General features: G+C 56.1%; 2 protein-coding genes across 3 annotated transcripts; one reads left to right on the top strand and one right to left on the bottom strand.

Annotated features, from left to right (window-relative positions):
- Positions 1-4,180: 4,180 nt before the first annotated feature.
- Positions 4,181-11,655, top strand: SIRT6 (sirtuin 6). Of its 2 annotated transcripts, XM_083879858.1 has the most exons (8): positions 4,181-4,283; positions 5,220-5,347; positions 6,890-7,072; positions 8,373-8,432; positions 9,115-9,210; positions 9,764-9,844; positions 9,928-10,051; positions 11,199-11,655. In XM_083879858.1, exons 1-8 carry the CDS (start codon positions 4,218-4,220, stop codon positions 11,535-11,537), a joined length of 1,077 nt encoding a protein of 358 aa, XP_083735984.1. In that variant the 5' UTR covers positions 4,181-4,217; the 3' UTR covers positions 11,538-11,655. The 2 variants fall into 2 exon arrangements, with proteins under 2 accessions (XP_083735984.1, XP_083735985.1); XM_083879859.1 differs by lacking the exon at positions 9,115-9,210.
- A 1,144-nt stretch (positions 11,656-12,799) lies between these two features.
- On the bottom strand, positions 12,800-17,488 carry CREB3L3 (cAMP responsive element binding protein 3 like 3). Its single transcript, XM_083879857.1, has 10 exons — positions 16,938-17,488; positions 16,070-16,194; positions 15,713-15,968; positions 15,246-15,361; positions 14,879-15,010; positions 14,692-14,798; positions 14,484-14,552; positions 14,317-14,401; positions 13,913-14,009; positions 12,800-13,191 (listed from the first exon to the last, which is right to left on the bottom strand). Exons 1-10 carry the CDS (start codon positions 16,951-16,953, stop codon positions 12,836-12,838), a joined length of 1,359 nt encoding a protein of 452 aa, XP_083735983.1. The 5' UTR covers positions 16,954-17,488; the 3' UTR covers positions 12,800-12,835.
- Positions 17,489-18,613: the final 1,125 nt, after the last annotated feature.

The following is an 18,613-nucleotide window of genomic DNA, read 5'->3' as shown; positions in this document are numbered from 1 at the left end:
AGCATCCCTGTATCCTCAGCATCCCTCGTTCCGCGCATCCCTGCATCCCTGAATCCCTGCATCCCTCCATCCATCCCTCCCTCCCTCCATCCATCCATCCCTCCATCCATCCATCCATCCATCCATCCATCCATCCATCCATCCATCCCTCCCTCCCTCCATCCATCCATCCATCCCTCCATCCATCCCTCCCTCCCTCCATCCATCCATCCATCCATCCATCCATCCCTCCATCCATCCCTCCATCCATCCATCCATCCATCCCTCCATCCATCCATCCATCCCTCCATCCATCCCTCCCTCCCTCCATCCATCCATCCATCCATCCATCCATCCATCCATCCATCCCTCCATCCATCCATCCATCCATCCATCCATCCATCCATCCATCCCTCCATCCATCCATCCATCCATCCATCCATCCATCCCTCCATCCATCCATCCATCCCTCCATCCATCCCTCCATCCATCCATCCCTCCATCCATCCATCCCTCCATCCCTCCATCCATCCATCCATCCCTCCATCCATCCATCCATCCATCCATCCATCCATCCATCCATCCCACCACAGAGCAGGAAACGCCTCCAAGGCAGGGACCGGCACCCAAACTGGTCCCAGTTAAATAGGGGAGGTTGTGGTGGGGGCAGCTGTCCCACCTCGCACCCACAAAACAGGGCTGAGCATCTTCGTGGCCACTGAGGAGAGGGACCTGGTACCCCCCGTGCTGTCCTGGGGCACAGAGTGACCTCCCTGCCCGAGTGACCTCCTGCCCTGTCCTGGGGCACAGAGTGACCTCCCTGCCCGAGTGACCTCCTGCCCTGTCCTGGGGCACAGAGTGACCTCCTGCCCTGTCCTGGGGCACAGAGTGACCTCCCCTCTCTGTCCTGGGGCACAGAGTGACCTCCCCTGTGCTGTCCTGGGGCACAGAGTGACCTCCCTGCCCTGTCCTGGGGCACAGAGTGACCTCCCTGTGCTGTCCTGGGGCACAGAGTGACCTCCCTGCCCGAGTGACCTCCTGCCCTGTCCTGGGGCACAGAGTGACCTCCCTGTGCTGTCCTGGGGCACAGAGTGACCCCCCTGTGTGGCCCTGGAGCCAAGGGAGGGCCAGATCCCCCCTCCTGCACCTCACAGCCCCCCCAAACACCCCTCAGGGAGGAGCCCCAAAAGGCAGAGGGTCCCCAGGCTCTGTCCAGGCTGTCCTGGTGGCAGCAGGACACTGGGAACCTCTCAGGGGAAACTGAGGCACGGGAGCACCCCGAGTGGGCTGGTCCCTCAGAGTCCAGGTGAGGAGCCTCAGGCTGTGTCCCCGTGTCCCCACAGTGTCCTCCCGGTGCTCTGGGGACAGCGCTGTCCCCCTGTGCCCTCAGCACCCCGTGTGCCAGGCTGCTGATGAATAATTGAGGAGCATCGACAGGCTGGTTCCATGGGCTGTGACAGCTGGGAAAACAGCACTTGTCCCCAGGAAAGGGACAGGGAGGGGACCTGGGACCCAATTCCCTTCTCCTTTGCTCTGCCCCACTCCCAGTGATGGCTCTGGGGGCACTGGGGGAGCACTGGGAGCTCGAGCCCACTGTCCCTGTGACACTGGGGACATCCTGGGGGAAAATCCCAGGTCCTCATGTCCCAGTGAACATCCCAGGGCAGGTCCCTGTGACACTGGGGACATCCTGGGGGAAATTCCCAGGTCCCCCTGTCCCAGTGAACATCCCAGGGCAGGTCCCTGTGACACTGGGGACATCCTGGGAGAAACCCTCAGGTCTTCACAGGGCAGGTCCCTGTGTCTCTGTGACATTGGGGACATCCTGGGGCAGATCCCCATGTCCTTATATCCTGTTGAATTTCCCAGGGCAGGTCCCCGTGTCCCTGTGACACTGGGGACATCCTGAGGGAAATCCCCATGTCCTCACATCCTATTGAACATCCCAGGGCAGGTCCCTGTGTCCCTGTGACACTGGGGACATCCTGGGAGAAATCTCCAGGTCCCCATGTCCCTGTGGACACCCCAGAGCAGGTCCCCATGTCCCCATGACATCCCCAAGGACAACACTCACATCTCCCTTCTTGAACTTGGCCCTCAGGCTCTTCATGGTGGCTCAGCCCCAGCCCTGCAGCACCTGCTCGGGGGGACGACAGGCACTCCCAGGGCTCTGTCTGTCAGTCTGTCCGTGCTTAGGGACAGCTCCAGCCCCAATCCCACCGTTCCCAGCCCGTCCTGGAGCTCCCAGAGCCGGGAACCGGAGCCGGGGATTGAGTTACGGCCACGGCTGCGGTTACAGCCCGGGGGGGCCGGGCTGGGCTGGGCTTGGGAAGGGACCTGCCGGGACAGCTACACAAGGGGTTCTGTTTGAGAAGGTGTAGAAAATTTTCCATGGATGGTGGGGACAAGGAACTCTGCAGACCTGAGATGTCCTAGAAACACATGGTTTTATTATTACAAGGGTCGTGTGTAGAAATTTTTCTGTGGATGGCAGGGACAAGGAATTTTGCAGACCTGAGATGTTCTGTGGCTTTATTATTACAAGGGTCATGTGTCGAAATTTTCTGTGGATGGCAAGGACAAGGAACTCTGCAGACCTGAGATGTCCTAGAAAAATGTGGCTTTATTATTACAAGGGTGGTGGGTAAAGAGGGGTTTGTTTTCAGCCACCAGCCTGGGCTGGAGCAAAGCCCTAAAGAGAGAATGGGGAGAGAGAGAGAGAAGAGAGTTAAGGGGTAGAAATGAGATAGGAGCAGGGGAAAAACGTGGGGAGAAAACAGGAGCAAGAGAGGTGAGAGAGAGGAGAGGGGAAGGGTGAAAGAGAGCCAAGAGGGTAAGAGAGTAAGAAGGTAAGAGAGTAAGCGAAGAGAAAGATCCTCTTGTTCCAATCCATTCTATCTCTTTTTCTGTTGAATATTCTAATTCACAGCGACCAACCGGCGTGAGATACAAAACCTACAGACTTTACATGCAGCCTGTGAGAACTGCTACATCACCATGTCATTTTATATTCTAAACTCTGTAGACTTCTTTCTCATGCCCTTGTTCCCTGATGTCTTTGCAGGGTGGAAAGGCAACATTCCTGTGTATTTTGTTTTTCTGTCTTTTCACTCATCTTCAGCTCATCACTGTCTTCCTGCCTCCCCATGATCACATCTCCAAACTGGCTTTCATTTCTATTTCACTCACAGCTTTTCCATCTGCACTATTTCTTACCATAAAATCATATCCATAAATCCTTCCTATCCCATCTTTCCCAACAGGAAAGGATCTGTAGCTTTGCTTGCAGCAGCACCTTGGTGTGTTTTCCCAGGGGACACACCTGGGGTGACTGGGGAGGGCTGGGCACCCTTTGCTCATCACAAACACCCCCAGCCCTTGGTGGCACCTCTTTGTCCTGTCCTGATATTCCCCTTTCCCCTGTCCTGGCAGTGGTTGGTTTTGCCAGTTCCTGCTGTTGTTGTTGTTGTTGTCAGCATCTCCTGCTCCTCGCTGGCAGCTCTGTCCTTCTTCCCTGGGATCCCTTTGTCAGCACGGCTTGTCCTTCCCTGGGATTCACCGCTCTGTCCTGGTACTTCTGTCCTTGTCAACCAGCCCTGTCCTTGTGTGCACCCCGTGTCTCTCCTCTTCCTCTCCTCTCCTCTCCTCTCCTCTCCTCTCCTCTCCTCTCCTCTCCTCTCCTCTCCTCTCCTCTCCTCTCCTCTCCTCTCCTCTCCTCTCCTCTCCTCTCCTCTCCTCTCCTCTCCTCTCCTCTCCTCTCCTCTCCTCTCCTCTCCTCTCCTCTCCTCTCCTCTCCTCTCCTCTCCTCTCCTCTCCTCTCCTCTCCTCTCCTCTCCTCTCCCTCCCCTCCCCTCCCCTCCCCTCCCCTCCCCTCCTCTCCCCTCCCCTCCTCTCCCCTCCCCTCCCCTCCCCTCCCCTCCCCTCCCCTCCCCTCCCCTCCCCTCCCCTCTCCTCTCCTCTCCTCTCCTCTCCTCTCCTCTCCTCACAACCTGAGCCCAGCCCCGCCTTGCCCAGTTCCAAGATGGCGGCACAACATGAGTGCATCCCCCGCTTTGCCCAGTTCCAAGATGGCGGCACCATCTGAGCCCAGCCCCGCCTTGCCCGGCTCCAAGATGGCGGCACAAGCCGAGGGCATCCCCCCGCTTTGCCCGGCTCCAAGATGGCGGCGGCGGCTTCTGGGCGTGTCCCGCCTTGCCCCGGCTCCTCCCGGCTCTTCCGGCCGCGCCGCGGCCGCGCCGATGGCGGTGAATTACGCGGCCGGGCTGTCCCCGTACTCGGACAAGGGCAAGTGCGGCCTCCCCGAGGTGAGCGCGGCACCGCCGGGTGACCCCCCGCCCGCCCCGGTGATCCCCCGCCGGCCCCGGGGAACCCCCGCTCTCCGCGGCCCCCGGCGCGGCCCGGTGCCGTTCCCATGGCAACCACGGCCTGCGCCCCGCGGGGACAACCGTGGGGGGCCCGAGCCCTTTGTGCGTGTCCCCGGCACATCCCGCGGCTCCTCCTTGTCCCCATTCCCGGGGTGTCTCTCCGGACACCCCTTGGCTCCTTCATCCCCTTCATGTCCCCCTTCCATGGCCTTTCCTTGTCCTCACCCTCTTTCTGCCCCCTCATATCTGTGTCTTCCCTGAGCTTTAGCAGTTCTTGGGAAGCTTAAAGCAAGGTTTGGGGACAGGGACACTCAAGGAGCCGTGGGGATGCTGAAGGGACACTCAGAGTGCTGTCCCCGGGAGAACGGGCTGGAGAAACATCTCAGGAATTAAATATTGTGCCCAAAACAGGGTTTGGTGTCCCCAGCTCGCTGTCCCTGAGCCCTGTCCTGTCCCCAGAGCTGGGGCTGAGCACACCCGGATCTCTCCTGGCTTTTATCAGAGAACAAACCCCCTGTTGGTGTTGGGTGTTTCCAGCTCTGTCTCCAGACAACACAGAGTCTCTCCCATTAAACATTTCTATTGTTAAAGGATGCAAAATCCTTCATGGAAAAAGAATTGTGAGTTAATTTGGGCTCTAAAATTGTGGAATCAATCCTGGAATGGTTTGGGTTGAAAGGAGCTGAAGGATCATCCAGAGTAGAAACACTTTCCACTATTCCAGGTTGTTCCAAGCCCTGTCCAGCCTGGCTTTGAACATTCCAGACATCCAGGAACAGCCACATCTTCTCTGGAAAATCCATCCCAGCCCTTCCCCAACATAATCCACATCTCTCCATCCCAGCCTGTTTATTTTTTTTTTTCTCCTTTTCCCAGATTTTCGACCCTCCAGAGGAGTTGGAGAGGAAGGTGGAGGAACTGGCAGAGCTGATCCGGAGCTCCTCCAACGTGGTGTTCCACACTGGGGCAGGGATCAGCACGGCCTCAGGCATCCCTGACTTCAGGTAAATCCATCCCTGATTTCAGGTAAATCCATCCCTGACTTCAGGTAAATCCATCCCTGATTTCAGGTAAATCCATCCCTGATTTCAGGTGAATCCATCCCTGATTTCAGGTAAATCCATCCCTGATTTCAGGTAAATCCACCCCTGACTTGGGTAAATCCATCCCTGATTTCAGGTGAATCCATCCCTGACTTTGGGTAAATCCAGGAAAACACTGGGATTGATTTTAGTCCATGGGAGAGGCTTCTGACACTGAGAGAGGAATTGCAAACCACCAGGAAGTGAAAACAGCAGTTTAGCACAGGAGAAAATGCAAAATTCAGGAGTTTTAGGGTTCTCCCAGCTCAGGAGATTCCATGATGATGATGATGATGATGATGATGGTGATGCTCCTGTCCCCATCTCCAGCTGTGATATTTTTGGGGAATCCCACCAGGAAATCGCCGCCTCAGGTGTCAAATTTGTAACCTGAAAATCTCAAAGCAAAGAGACAAAATGTGCCTCCACTTCCAGCTGATTTATCCCAGTGGTTTTCTGGGAATTCTGGGACCCAGGGAAGGGAGTTTGAGCCCTGGGCAGGGGGTGTGGAGCTGCTCCAGGGGGTTTGGAGACCTTGGCACAGCCCAGGAAAACACTGGGGTTGATTTTAGTCCATGGGAGAGGCTTCTGACACTGAGAGAGGAATTGCAAACCACCAGGAAGTGAAAACAGCAGTTTAGCACAGCAGAAAATGAAAAATTCAGTAGTTTTAGGGTTTATAGGATAGAGATAAATGGGGGATAAAATGGAGGAATTTGGGTGGTGCCTCGTGTCCCTCTCCTTCCCCCCGCCCTCCATCCCCTGGGGTGGTGATGGCACAGGGCAGTGACAGTGGGTTGGGTCAGAGCAGAAATGACCCTTTTAGTGTGAGCCCTGGGCATTGGTGTGAAATAATAAATAACCTACACATAGTTATCTGGATAAAATTAAAGTGACTCCCCATCTGAGCTCAGTCCCCTCATGTCCCAGCCCTGTCCAGACCTCGGCTGGGAGCAGAGAAAAAACTCTGAGATCTCAAATAATAAACAACAAACAACATTATCAATTGTTTATAATATTGATTATCAATTATAATCAATAAACAACACGAGAAATCAGAAAACAAGGCCTTGAACAACTCTGCTTTTTTCTACCAACACAACTCAGGGCTTTTTAGGTTTTTAAATAACCCCAAAAAAAGAGAAAACCAACCCAAGAGAGCAAACCCCATCTCTGTTCCCACAGAATCCTGTGCTGTGTTTGCATCAACCCCCAAAATCCAGAATCCTGCTGATCCTGGGGGAAATCTGCTCCCATTTCTGACACACCTGGAGCTGATCTCTCCCTTCTTTTCTTTTCTTTTCTTTTCTTTTCTTTTCTTTTCTTTTCTTTTCTTTTCTTTTCTTTTCTTTTCTTTTCTTTTCTTTTCTTTTCTTTTCTTTTCTTTTCTTTTCTTTTCTTTTCTTTTCTTTTCTTTTCTTTTCTTTTCTTTTCTTTTCTTTTCTTTTCTTTTCCCTTCCCCAGGGGCCCCAATGGCGTGTGGACCATGGAAGAGAAAGGGCTGTCCCCAAAATTCGACACCACCTTCGAGAACGCCCGGCCCTCCACCACCCACATGGCCCTGCTGGGGCTGCAGAGGGTGGGGATCCTCAAATTCCTGGTCAGCCAGAACGTGGACGGGCTCCACGTGCGCTCAGGATTCCCACGGTAATTCCTGAGGGGTTCCCGAGGGGTCAGAGCCCTCTCTGACACCGGGAGGGGATGGACCAGCCGGGATTTAGGGGAGAAGGAGAAGGGATTTTAGGGGAGAGAGGGGAAGCTGGAAAGGAATAAACCAGCTGGAATTTTGGGGAGAGAGGGGAAGGGATTTAGGGGAGAGAGGGGAAGATGGAAGGGGATGAGCCAGCTGGGATTTAGGGAAGAAAAGGGAAGCTGGAATTTAGGGGAGAGAGGGGAAGATGGAAGAAGATAAACCAGGTGGAATTTAGGGCAGAGAGGGGAAGCTGGAAGGGGATAAACCAGTTGAAATTTAGGGGAGAGAGGGAGAGCTGGAAAGGAATAAACCAGCTGGAATTTAGGGGAGAGAAGGGAAGGGGTTTAGGGGAGAGAGGGGGAGCTGGAAAGGAATAAACCAGTTGAAATTTAGGGGAGAGAGAGAGGGGAAGGGATTTAGGGGAGAGAGGAGCTGGAATTTAGGGGATGAACCAGCTGGAATTTAAGGGAAAGAGGGGAAGCTCCAAGGGGTTGAACCAGCTCAGGATATTTTGGGAACAACCAAGGCCAGGCTGGACAGGGCTTGGGGACAGTGAGATGTGTTGTCCCTGCTCATGGCAGGGGGGTTAAATTTAAATTTAATAATTTAATTTCCTTTCCAACCCAACCCCAAATCTGCAATTCCACGAGTGAGGAGCATCGATGTGTCACAAACACCTCCAGCCAGAGCTGCCCCCTGGGGGATTTTCTGCCCTTCCCAGCCCCTGTTTGTCTGTCTGAGCCAAACAACCATGGGAAAAGCAGTAGAGGATGATGATGATGATGGTGATGATGGAATTCCAGGCTGCTCCCACAGCCCCGAGCCTCTGGCTCCTGTCCCAGCTCTGCCTGTGCTTGAACAAGCTGAACTGGGGCCAAACTGGGGGGAAATCAAGTCAGTCCTGTCTCCCCGAGCCTGGAGGAAGTTCCCAGTCAGCCCCAGTGTTTTCCTGCTCTCAGCCTCAGGGGGATTTTAGGAAAAACAGGTGTCAGAGGGCTGGAACAGCACAAATACAGACAGGAATTTTGGGTACTGGAAAAGCAAAGATCTGGGAGCTCCCAGGAGCAGAGATTTGAGCTGTAACCAGTGGAAACAGAACAATTAAAAGGCCAGGACCTGCTGTCCCTCCCTCAGACCCATTTGGGGCCATCATCTGGCAGGGCTGGAAGGCAGGGAAGGCCTTGGGGGTCCTGGGGAGGAGGGAAGGGTCTCCCAGGGCCCCCCAGATCACCCTCCTGTGCCTTTCTCCCACAGGGACAAGCTGGCCGAGCTCCACGGGAACATGTTTGTGGAAGAGTGTGTGAAATGTGGGAAGTACGTGAGGCCTGGAGGGGCTGGGCTGGGGTTTCCATCCCAGGGGGATTGTCCAGGGAAAATCTGGGCTGGCATTTCCATCCTGGGAAAATCTGGGCTGGGATTTCCATCCCATGGGGGGAAGTTGGATTTCCATCCCGGGGGAAAGCTGGGCTGGGATTTCCATCCTGAGGGAAAGCTGGAGTGGGATTTCCATCCCATGGGGGGAAGTTGGATTTCCATCCCAGAGGGAAGTTGGGCTGGGATTTCCATCCCAGGGGGAAAGTTGGATTTCCATCCTGGGGAAAACTGGGCTGGGATTTCTATCTCATGGGGGGAAACTGGGCTGGGATTTCCATCCCAGGGGGAACCTGGACTGGAATCTCCATCCTGGGGGGAGCTGGGCTGGGATTTCCATCCCAAGGAGAAGTTTGATTTCCATCCCAGGGAGAAGCTGGGCTGAGATTTCCATCCCAGGGGGAAGTTGGATGTCCATCCTGGGGGGAAACTGGGCTGGGATTTCCATCCTGGGGGGAAACTGGGCTGGGATTTCCATCCTGGGGGGAAACTGGGCTGGGATTTCCATCCTGGGGAAAATCTGGGCTGGGATTTCCATCCCAGGGGAGGAACCTGGGCTGGGATTTCCATCTCAGGCTGTCGTGGGGGGCCCTGCAGCCCCCCTGAGCCTGTCCCTGCCCCACAGGCAGTACGTGCGGGACGCTGTCGTGGGCAGCATGGGGCTCAAACCCACAGGTCGCCTCTGCAGCGTCACCAAGGCCCGGGGGCTGAGGGCCTGCAGGTAGGAGGTCACACAAAATAAAAACTCCAAATATTTCAGAAGGCAAACAGCACAGAAAAAAGGCTTTATTGTTTAATTCTTACTACATTTTATAAGGTTGTTCTGATACAGATTTAACATGGTTGGTGAATAGGAAAAACACTTTTCTAATCCTATTTATCAAACCAGAGAAAACAGCAAAACATCACCTGGACAAAGATTGTTTTGAGGAAGGAGAGTTGTTTTGCCAAGACTGTTTTGAGAATAAAACTTTCTTGAGAAATTTTTTCCTTGGGAAAAAAGTTAGCAGCTGCCAGCAGGTTAAAAAATCTCTCAGACCCAGAAATATCAGGGCCAGGGGTAGGGAGGGATCCCTCCTGGGATTTGGGATGGGGAGATCACCCAACAGCTCCTTGGATTTGGGAAAAGCAGCCCCAAAGTGCAGGAAGATCCCTCTGGGTGCTCCACAGGGAGGGTGGGACAGGCTGTGGTGGTTGTCCCCCCTGCCAGGGCACAGCTGCCTCTTCTCCTGCCTTTTCCAGGGAAAACTGTGATCCCTGTGTGTGTTTTCCAGAGGGAAATTACGGGACACGATCCTGGACTGGGAGGATTCCCTGCCTGACCGTGACCTGACCCTGGCAGACGAGGCCTGCAGGTACTGACACCTGCTCAGGGGGGAGAAATCCCTTTCCTCCCATCCTTGCCCTGATTCTGGATTCCTCCTCCTCCTCCCTGCAGGAAAGCTGATCTCTCTGTCACCCTGGGCACCTCCCTGCAGATCAAACCCAGCGGGAACCTCCCGTTGATCACCAAGAAAAGAGGAGGGAAGTTGGTCATTGTCAACCTCCAGGCCACCAAACATGTGAGTGAGGCTCCTGCAGCTCTGCTCTGCTCCTTTTCCCTTCTATCCCTCTGTTCCAGGCCCATCCCAGGTTTGTCCCTGCACGTTGTCCCCTCCCAGGTGGCCTCTCTTGGCTGGGAGTCCTGGGGTGGAGGGTTTAAACCTGAAACTCCTGCTGAACACAGAGAGTCATGGAAAGGGCTGGGCTGGAAGGATTGGAAGCTCATCCCAATCCCTCTCCCATGGGCAGGGACACCTTCCACTATCCCAGGCTGCTCCAAACCCTGTCCAGCCTTATCCAAGCAAATCTGTAGGAGCAGAGTAAAAGCTCAGCCTGGAGCCTGCAGTGTCCTGGTGGGGTTTACAGCCTGATGGGAGGGCCACACTCACAGAGCCTGTGGAAGGCATGATCAGATCCTGCTCAGTTCCTGTTCAAATCCTGCTCAGTTCCTGTTCAAATCCTGCTCAAATCCTGCCCAGTTCTTGCCCAGTTCTTGCCCAGTTTCTGCCCAGTTTCTGCCCAGTCCCTGCTCAGATCCTGCTCAGTTCTTTTCCAGTTCTTGCCTAGTTCCTGCCTAGTTCCTATTCAGATCCTGCTCGGTTCCTGCTCAGATATTGGTGCCCCAATTGTCCAAAGTCTTTAACACCCAGAGCTGGGTGTCCCTGCGATGTCACCAGAGCTCCCTTGTGCCTGTCACGCTCTGTCCCTGTCCCTGGCTGTGTGCCAGAGCCCCGGGACCCGCTGGGAATGACACAGCAGGGCCTGAGCCGTGTCCCCTGAGCCGTGTCCCCACGTGTCCTCAGGGCCATCCCTGTGTCCCCTGAGCCGTGTCCCCGTGTCCCCCGTGTCCCCTGAACCACAGGGCCATCCCTGTGTCCCCTGAGCCGTGTCCCCAGGGCCATCCCCGTGTCTCCTGAGCCGTGTCCCCAGGGCCATCCCCGTGTCTCCTGAGCCGTGTCCCGGTGTCTCCTGAGCCGTGTCCCCAGGGCCATCCCCGTGTCTCCTGAGCCGTGTCCCGGTGTCTCCTGAGCCATGTCCCCAGGGCCATCCCCGTGTCCCCTGAGCCATGTCCCTGTGTCCCCTGAGCCGTGTCCCCCGTGTCCCCAGGACCATCCCTGTGTCCCCAGGGCCATCCCCTGTCCCCTGAGCCGTGTCCCCTGTCCCCAGGACCGCCAGGCCGACCTGCGCATCCACGGCTACGTGGACGAGGTGATGACCAAACTGATGAAGCACCTGGGGCTGGAGGTGCCCGAGTGGACGGGGCCGGTGGTGGTGGAGAGAGCCGAGCCGGGCAAGGCCCAGCAGCTGCAGGGGAGGCTGAAGGAGGAACCCGAGGAGGAGATGAAGGAGGAATTGAAGGAGGAGCCAAAAGAGGAGCCCCAGCCCCGGCACAACGGGACGGCAGCGCCGTGTCCCGGCCACGGCCTCAAACTGGAGCTGCCCAGCCCCGACACGGGGCCAACGCCGGTGAAAAAGATGAAAGTGGAGCCTCTTCTCCTCACCTGAGTGACCTGGACTGTCCCTTTTGTCTCACCTGGGCTGCTTTTCCTACCGACTTTTTTTTATACCCTTAAATATTGTTTTCCCTTTTTTTTTATGTCAGTATTAAAACACTTGAATTGTGGCTGGTGGAGAAGCTGCACCTCCCCACGGGCCTGGGGAGGGATTTGCAAAGGGAAATTCCTCCCTGTGAAGGTGCTGAGGGCCTGGGATGGAATTCCCAGAGGAGCTGTAGGTGCCCCTGGATCCCTGGAGTGCCCAAGGGCAGGCTGGATGGGATTTGGAACACCCTGGGACAGTGGGAGGTGTCCCTGCCCATGGCAGGGGTGACACTGGATGGGATTTAAGGTCCCTTCCAATCTAAACCACTCCATGATTGTAATTCCACATAATTTGGTCATGGAAGGGTGTTGGGACAACATCAGGAGCCTGGAGCTGGCTGGATCCCAGCTGGACTCGGGGCTGGGAGCTGTGGGAGGTGTCCTGGCCCCAGCTCCAGGCTGGGCATGGCTGTGTATCCCCCTCAGAGCTCCCTGAAACCTTGTGGGTCATCCCCTTTTAAACCACAGCAGGTGAATTTTTTTTTTCAAAAATATCTTATATTTAGAGATGAAAATAAAATTAAAAAAAAAAAATAAATCCAAAACCAAGAACAAAAACCAACCAGTCGTGCACCACCAGCAGCCAACCAGGCCGGGGTCCCTCCTGCTTCCCCAGCCCCATCCTGGGTGACCCCACAACTCCCACTGTGCCAGGAGGGGCAGGAGCAGCCCCTTCCCTCCCAGTGAGACCAGTGAGAACCGATCTCCTCTTCCCATAGAGAGAATCCAAGCAAAGCCAAGCAGATCCAGAGGCAGATCCTGGAGGGGTCCCCCCAAAGGGCTGGTCCTGTAGGGGATGAGGTGCTGTGTCACCCCAAGGCACCCCCTTGTAAAACTACAACAGGTGCATTTATTTTTTTTTTTCCCAAAATATATTTAGAGATGAAAATAAAATTTAAAAAAAATCAAAACAAAACCAAGAACAAAAACCAACCACTTGTGCACCACCATCAGCCAACCAGGCCGGGGTCCCTCCTGCTTCCTCAGCCCCATCCTGGGTGACCCCACAACTCCCACTGTCCCAGGAGGGGCAGGAGCAGCCCCTTCCCTCCCAGTGAGACCAGTGAGAACCGATCTCCTCTTCCTATAGAGAGAATCCAAGCAAAGCCAAGCAGATCCTGGAGGGATCCCCCCCAAAGGGCTCATCTTTTAGGGGATGAGGTGCTGTGTCACCCCATGTCACCCCCGTCCTTCCTGGGCTGCCTAAAGCTCCTCCAGCGGCTCCAGCACGGCGGGCCGGCCGTGCCCGGGCTCTGCCCAGGCCAGGGAGGGCAGCCCCGGCTGGGGCTCGGTGCCATCCTCATCCTCCCCGGGCTCAGCATCATCAGCCCCAGCCCCGCCCTGGTCCCCCCGGCTCGGCCCCGCGCTGGGCGCTGCCCCCGTGCGGTTCTGCGGGTTCCTTTTGTCCGGCCGGGCTGGGGATGTGCCCTGCAGAGCCTCGTGAAGGGTCCCGAGGGTCTTCTCCGACCACAGAGGCTCCGGGGGTTTCTCCTCGCCGGGCTGGGGCTGGGCGTGCACCACGCGGGAGGCGGCGGCGTTGTGCAGGGACCTGGAGAAAACTGAGCCCCAAAGAGGGTCAGGGGGCTGGGGAGGGGCTCTGGGGGTGTGGCAGCTCTGGCTCGGCTCAGTGCAGGCCCAAAAGAGCCCCAAAACAGCCCAGTACAGCCCAAACAGAGCCCAAACACAGCTCAACACAGCTCAAACAGAGCTCAGTACAGCCCCAACAGCCCAGACAGGGCTCAGCACAGCCCAGCACAGCCTCAAGAGCCCAGAACAGCTCAGCACAACCCAACACAGCCCCAAAACAGCCCAAACAGAGCCCAAACACAGCTCAGCACAGCCCCAAAACAGCTCTGGCTCAGCTCAGCACAGCCCAAACAGTCCAGCACAGCCCCAAAACAGCTCAGCACAGCCCAGAACAGCAGCACAGCCCAGTACAGCTCAGCACAGCCCAACACAGCCCCAAAACAGCCCCAAAACAGCCCAGATAGAGCTCAGCACAGCATAGCCTCAACAGCTCAGCACAGCCCAGCACAGCTCCAAGAGCTCAGCACAGCCCAAACAGAGCTCAGGACAGCCCCAAAACAGCTCAGCACAGCCCAAACAGAGCCCAGCAAAGCCCCAGCACAGCCCAGAACAGCTCAGCACAGCCCCAGCACAGCCCAGCACAGCCCAGTACAGCCCAGTATACCCAACACGGCTCAGCACAGCCCAAACAGAACCCAGTACAGCCCAGCACAGCCCCAGTACACCCCCAGTACAGCCCAGCCCATCCCTCACCTCGCACGGGCCTGAAGTCGCCGTTTGCCTCAGCCTTGCTGGGGGAAAAGGGGCTGATGGAGGGGAAGACGATGAGGGTGAAGGAGAGGAGCAGGACCTGGGGACAGAGGGGACATCACTGAGCACTGCAGGGGACAGGGACCAGGAGCTGGGTCACGGCTGGTGGCAGAACCAGGAGTGAATCTATCAGTCACTCCTGGTTCATGTCCTGCCAGTGCACCTCCATCCATCCATCCATCCATCCATCCATCCATCCATCCATCCATCCATCCATCCCTCCATTTTCCCTCCATCCATCCCTCCATCCCTCCAATCCATCCATTGTCCATCCATCCATTGTCCATCCCTCCATCCCTCTCTCCCAGCCCCTCTCCAGGCCCCCAGGGTTTGCAGGCCCCACTCACCGCCAGGCAGGTCCCTGTCTGTGCTGCTTTGTTGCTCGACTGAACCACCATGGCCTGGAGCTTCTTCAGCTGCTCCAGGAGGGATCTGGCAACAAAGATAACCCTTGAACCCCCATCCCAACATTTCCCACCCCAGTTTGCCCCCATCCCACCCCGGGAACACCTACGAGTTCTGTTTCTCCAGGTGCAGGACTTTCCTCTGCAGCTCCTGGTTCTGGGCTGTGCACGCTGACATCCTGGGATGGGGACAGCAGGGTGGGGTCAGTGTCACCCCAGGGCTCCGGGTGTCACCCCAGGGGTCAGAGTGTCACCCCGGGGCTCAGGGTGTCACCCCAGGGCTCAGGGTGTCACCCGGGGAGGAACTGGGCTCTCTACCTGCTCTCCAGCCCATCAATATATTCCTTTTTCTTCTTTCTGCTCTCCTGAGCCGACTGCTTGTTCCGGATCTTCCTCCGGATCTTCTTCAGCACCCGCTCCTCGTACTGGGGGAGACATTGGGGGGGGTCAGGGGCTGCCAGGGATGGGACCCCCCACTCCAAACCCTTCCCCTGTGGGTGCCCACCTTGGTGAGGGGCAGCTGGGTGGGCAGGGTCACCCCTTCCTTCAGCAGCAGCTTCTTCTCATCCTCTGTCAGCACCAGCTCCTGGAAGTGGCCCTGGCTGGGCCGGAGCAGGGAGCCAGGAGCCTGTGGCTGCTGCAGGGACAGGGAATGGTGACACCCTTGGGTGGGGGTCACCCCTCACCTGGCCCCAGGGAGCCTGGATGGGACCCTGGTGAAGGTGCCTTGGGCCAGGAGGGGACAGGGATGACAGACAGGGAGCAGGAAGGGAAAAGGAACAAGGGTGGGGATGGGGATGGGGGTGATCAGGGCCCAGGAAGGGACAAGGCTGGGGACAGGGAGTGTTGGGGACACAGGGACAGGGACTCACGTTGTCAGAGCTGCCTGAGAGCAGCAGGTCCTTGACGGTGAGGGCGCAGGATTCGGGTGGGGGGGCCACGGGCAGGTCCTGGCTCTCCTCCAGGAAAAACCCGGGGTGCCACATGTCTGGGTGGGGACAGAGCAGGGCTGACAGCAGTGCTGTGTCCCCACTGTCCCCAGTGTCCTCATGGCCCCAGAACCAGGGGGATTTGCTGCCCAGTCCAGTTCCCCTCACTCTGCCCCCCCAAACTGTCCCTCTGTCCTTCCTCAGCCCCCCTCACTCAACACCAGTCTGCCCAGTTCACCCCAAACTCTCCACACTCCCCTTATCTCCTCCCTGACCCACCAGACCTCCCAGTTCTTTCCAGTTTCCCCCCAGCTCCCTTAATTTCCTCACAATCCCCCACCACCCTCAGCTCCCCAGTCTCCCCAGTCCCTCCAGTGCTCCCAGCCTGATCCTTTCCCAGTTTAGCTCACCCAGGTCGATGGAAACCTCCGAGTTGAGGACCCCAGAGGCCGTGGGGAGGGTCTGGGGCTGGCAGGGCTCGGTGTAGGGGTACAGGACCTCCCGGGGACCCCCATCACAGCTGCGGGGGGGGCTGTCGTGCTGGTCAGAGGGGGGGTCCTCGGACACCCCGCTGTCACTGGTGGCCGGGGACCAGCTGGGCGAGTCCGACACCGAGTCCCCGGAGCCCAGGATGGAGCTCAGGAAGTCCTCGCTGTCCGGGGCGCGCTGTGGGGACACGGTGGTGTCACCAGGGAGGGAGGGCTGTCCCCAGGGCTGTGACACCCGCAGGGTTTGGTGTCCCAGGCCGGGGCGGGGTCCAGGCTCACCCTGTCCTGGGGCCAGGCGCCCGGGGGTGTCCCCAGCTCCAGCCCCCGCAGGATCCCGTCCTGGTGGTCGAAGAGGAGATCCAGCAGGTCCAGGCTCTCGAGGCTGCCCGCGCTGGAGGCCACGGCTGTGGGGTGACAGGGTCATTGTCCAGCCCAGGCCCCGTGGAACCCCCAGAGCCACCCCCTGGGAAAGCCCTACAGGGTGTGGGGGCTCCAGGTATGGCAGTGCCCCCTCCCCTTCTCATCCCAGCAGCTGAAATTCCCAAATTCTCTGTTTTTTCACCCAGCCAGGGGGTTCCCTCCTGGAGGTGACCATGCTGGAAGGGCTGGTTAATCATTTTGGGTGGCAAGTGGAGGGGAGGGAGGGGACTGTGGCCACTGGCCACCCCAGGGAGGGGACTCAGCCCCTCATTGCCACCCTGGACTCAGAGAGAGCCCCTGGGCCAGCTGACCACCAGCCCAAGTGGCCAATCAGCCAAGTGACCAAGCAGCTGACCCACTGACCAATGGCTCAGTCAATGAACCGATCGAGAGACTGACCAGATGGTCAAGCCATTGGCCAAGTGACCAATGGATGGACTGACCCAACAACCAGCCCAAGTGACCAATGGATGGACTGACCCAACAGCCAACCCAAGTGACCAGTGGATGGACTGACCCAACAACCAGCCCAAGTGACCAATGGAGTGACCAGTCAATTCTCTGACTGATTGACCAACCAACCCACCACCCAACCAACCAACCCAAATGTCCTCCAGTTGTCATTATTTGACATTTGTTTGCCCAAGGTGGACACGGGGCTTTATTGAGCTTTGTCTTCACCCTCAACCCTCCCGATAAATCCTGAGCCGTGGAAACCAGGCCATACCTGAGTGAGATGCCATGGATTTTCCTCTCCACTCTCCTCACCCTCCTCCTCTTCCTCCTCCTCCTTGGCGATTCCCTGACCCGAGTGGCAAAGTTTAAACTCCAACCGCACAGAAATAATATCCCAGATTGCAAAATGCCCCAGCCCTGATTGGGGCTGTCGGGGCGCGATGGCAGGGCCGCCCCGGGGCTGGACCCGTCACTCATTAGCCAAATGTTTTTGTGCTCCTTTGCCAAGCGGGGCAGAAGGGGCCGGGGCTGCCGAGCAAAGTCCAGGTGCTATAATTGTCCGTGAACCTTCACCCACTTTTGGGGACAGTTTCCCTTTTTTTTTTTTTTTTTTTTTTTTTCAGATGTCTCGGCGTTAATTACGACTGACGTGTGTTGAGGGTAATATCCTGCTTGGGCTCTACCACTTATGGCTAATCAAAAAAAAATATAAATTACAACCAATGTGTGTTGAGGGTAATATCCTCCTTGGGCTCTACCACTTATGGCTTATAAAAAAAATCCAAAAAAACTCTTTGGTGCTCTGTGGCTCTGCCTGGAAAGGGATTTGGGATTTTTGAGGGATGCAGGGACAGGAAACAAGGAATGGATTCCCAAAGGGATGGATGGGATATTTGGGAAGGAATATGAGGGTGGGGAGGCTCTGGGATGGAATTCCCAAAGATGTGGCTGCCTCTGGATCCTGGGAAATGTCCAAGACCAGGTTGGACAGTACTTGGAGCAGCCAGGTGATTTATTAAAAAACTATGGATATTGATCTAATACCAATATCCAACTATGACGGACAAAGACTCTCTAACAGTTTAAAGTTAGAAAGTGTGTGTTTATTATAACGCCGGGATCACTCCCAAATACACAATTTACAGATGGTCACAGGGGCTTTTATGTCCAGGAGTATTGAACACCCAAAACACAAATGCACATTCATAACTCTGGTACATCCCATTCCCTGCTCCATATGGTAATTAGCCCAAAAAGCCATTAAGCATGGGGAGTTTATTCTTTAAAATGGGTCGGTGGTCTTTTTTATAGGGTGGGGTCCCAAAATGATGAAGTAAGATGGGTCTTCCTCCCTTTGACTTTTTAACCTTTGACAGCTGAATCCTGATTTTTTCAGGACTGTTTGATTTATGATTGTATTGTATTCATGGGGGTCTATTGATTATTCAGGATGCAAAAGCCTGGTTTGACACTTCCCTGATTTATCAATTCCTTCAATTATTTATCAGATCCTTCAATGATTTATCAGTTCCTTCAATCCAGCTTGTATTAACAAAAAGGGAAATTTTAGCTCCTTTACCTCAGCAATATTTATTTTAACTAAAGTCTTTAATTCTTCTAAATCACTGGGACAGTGAAAGGTGTCCCTACCTCAGCGATATTTATTTTAACTAAAGTTTTAATTCTTCTAAATCACTGGGACAGTGAAAGGTGTCCCTACCCATGGTAGGGGTGGAATAGGATGTGTTTAAAACCCATCCCACCCCAGACCATGCTGGGATTATTCAGAGTCCCCTCAGGGCTGTTTCACTGTCCCAACCCCTCATCCATCCCCTGCCCTGAGGGCCCAACACCGGCCCCGGCGTCCCCTCAGCGCTCCCGGCCGGGCCCAGGGAGGGGACAGCGCTGACTAAGGCTCCGTGTGGCCCAGGCGTGGCTCAGGGACAA

The sequence above is a fragment of the Zosterops lateralis genome (genome assembly GCF_965231275.1).
Source record: "Zosterops lateralis genome assembly, chromosome: 29".
Taxonomy (NCBI): Eukaryota; Metazoa; Chordata; class Aves; order Passeriformes; family Zosteropidae; genus Zosterops; species Zosterops lateralis.
Note: the sequence above shows the minus strand (reverse complement) of the source record. Positions and strands in the feature narration are given on the sequence as shown.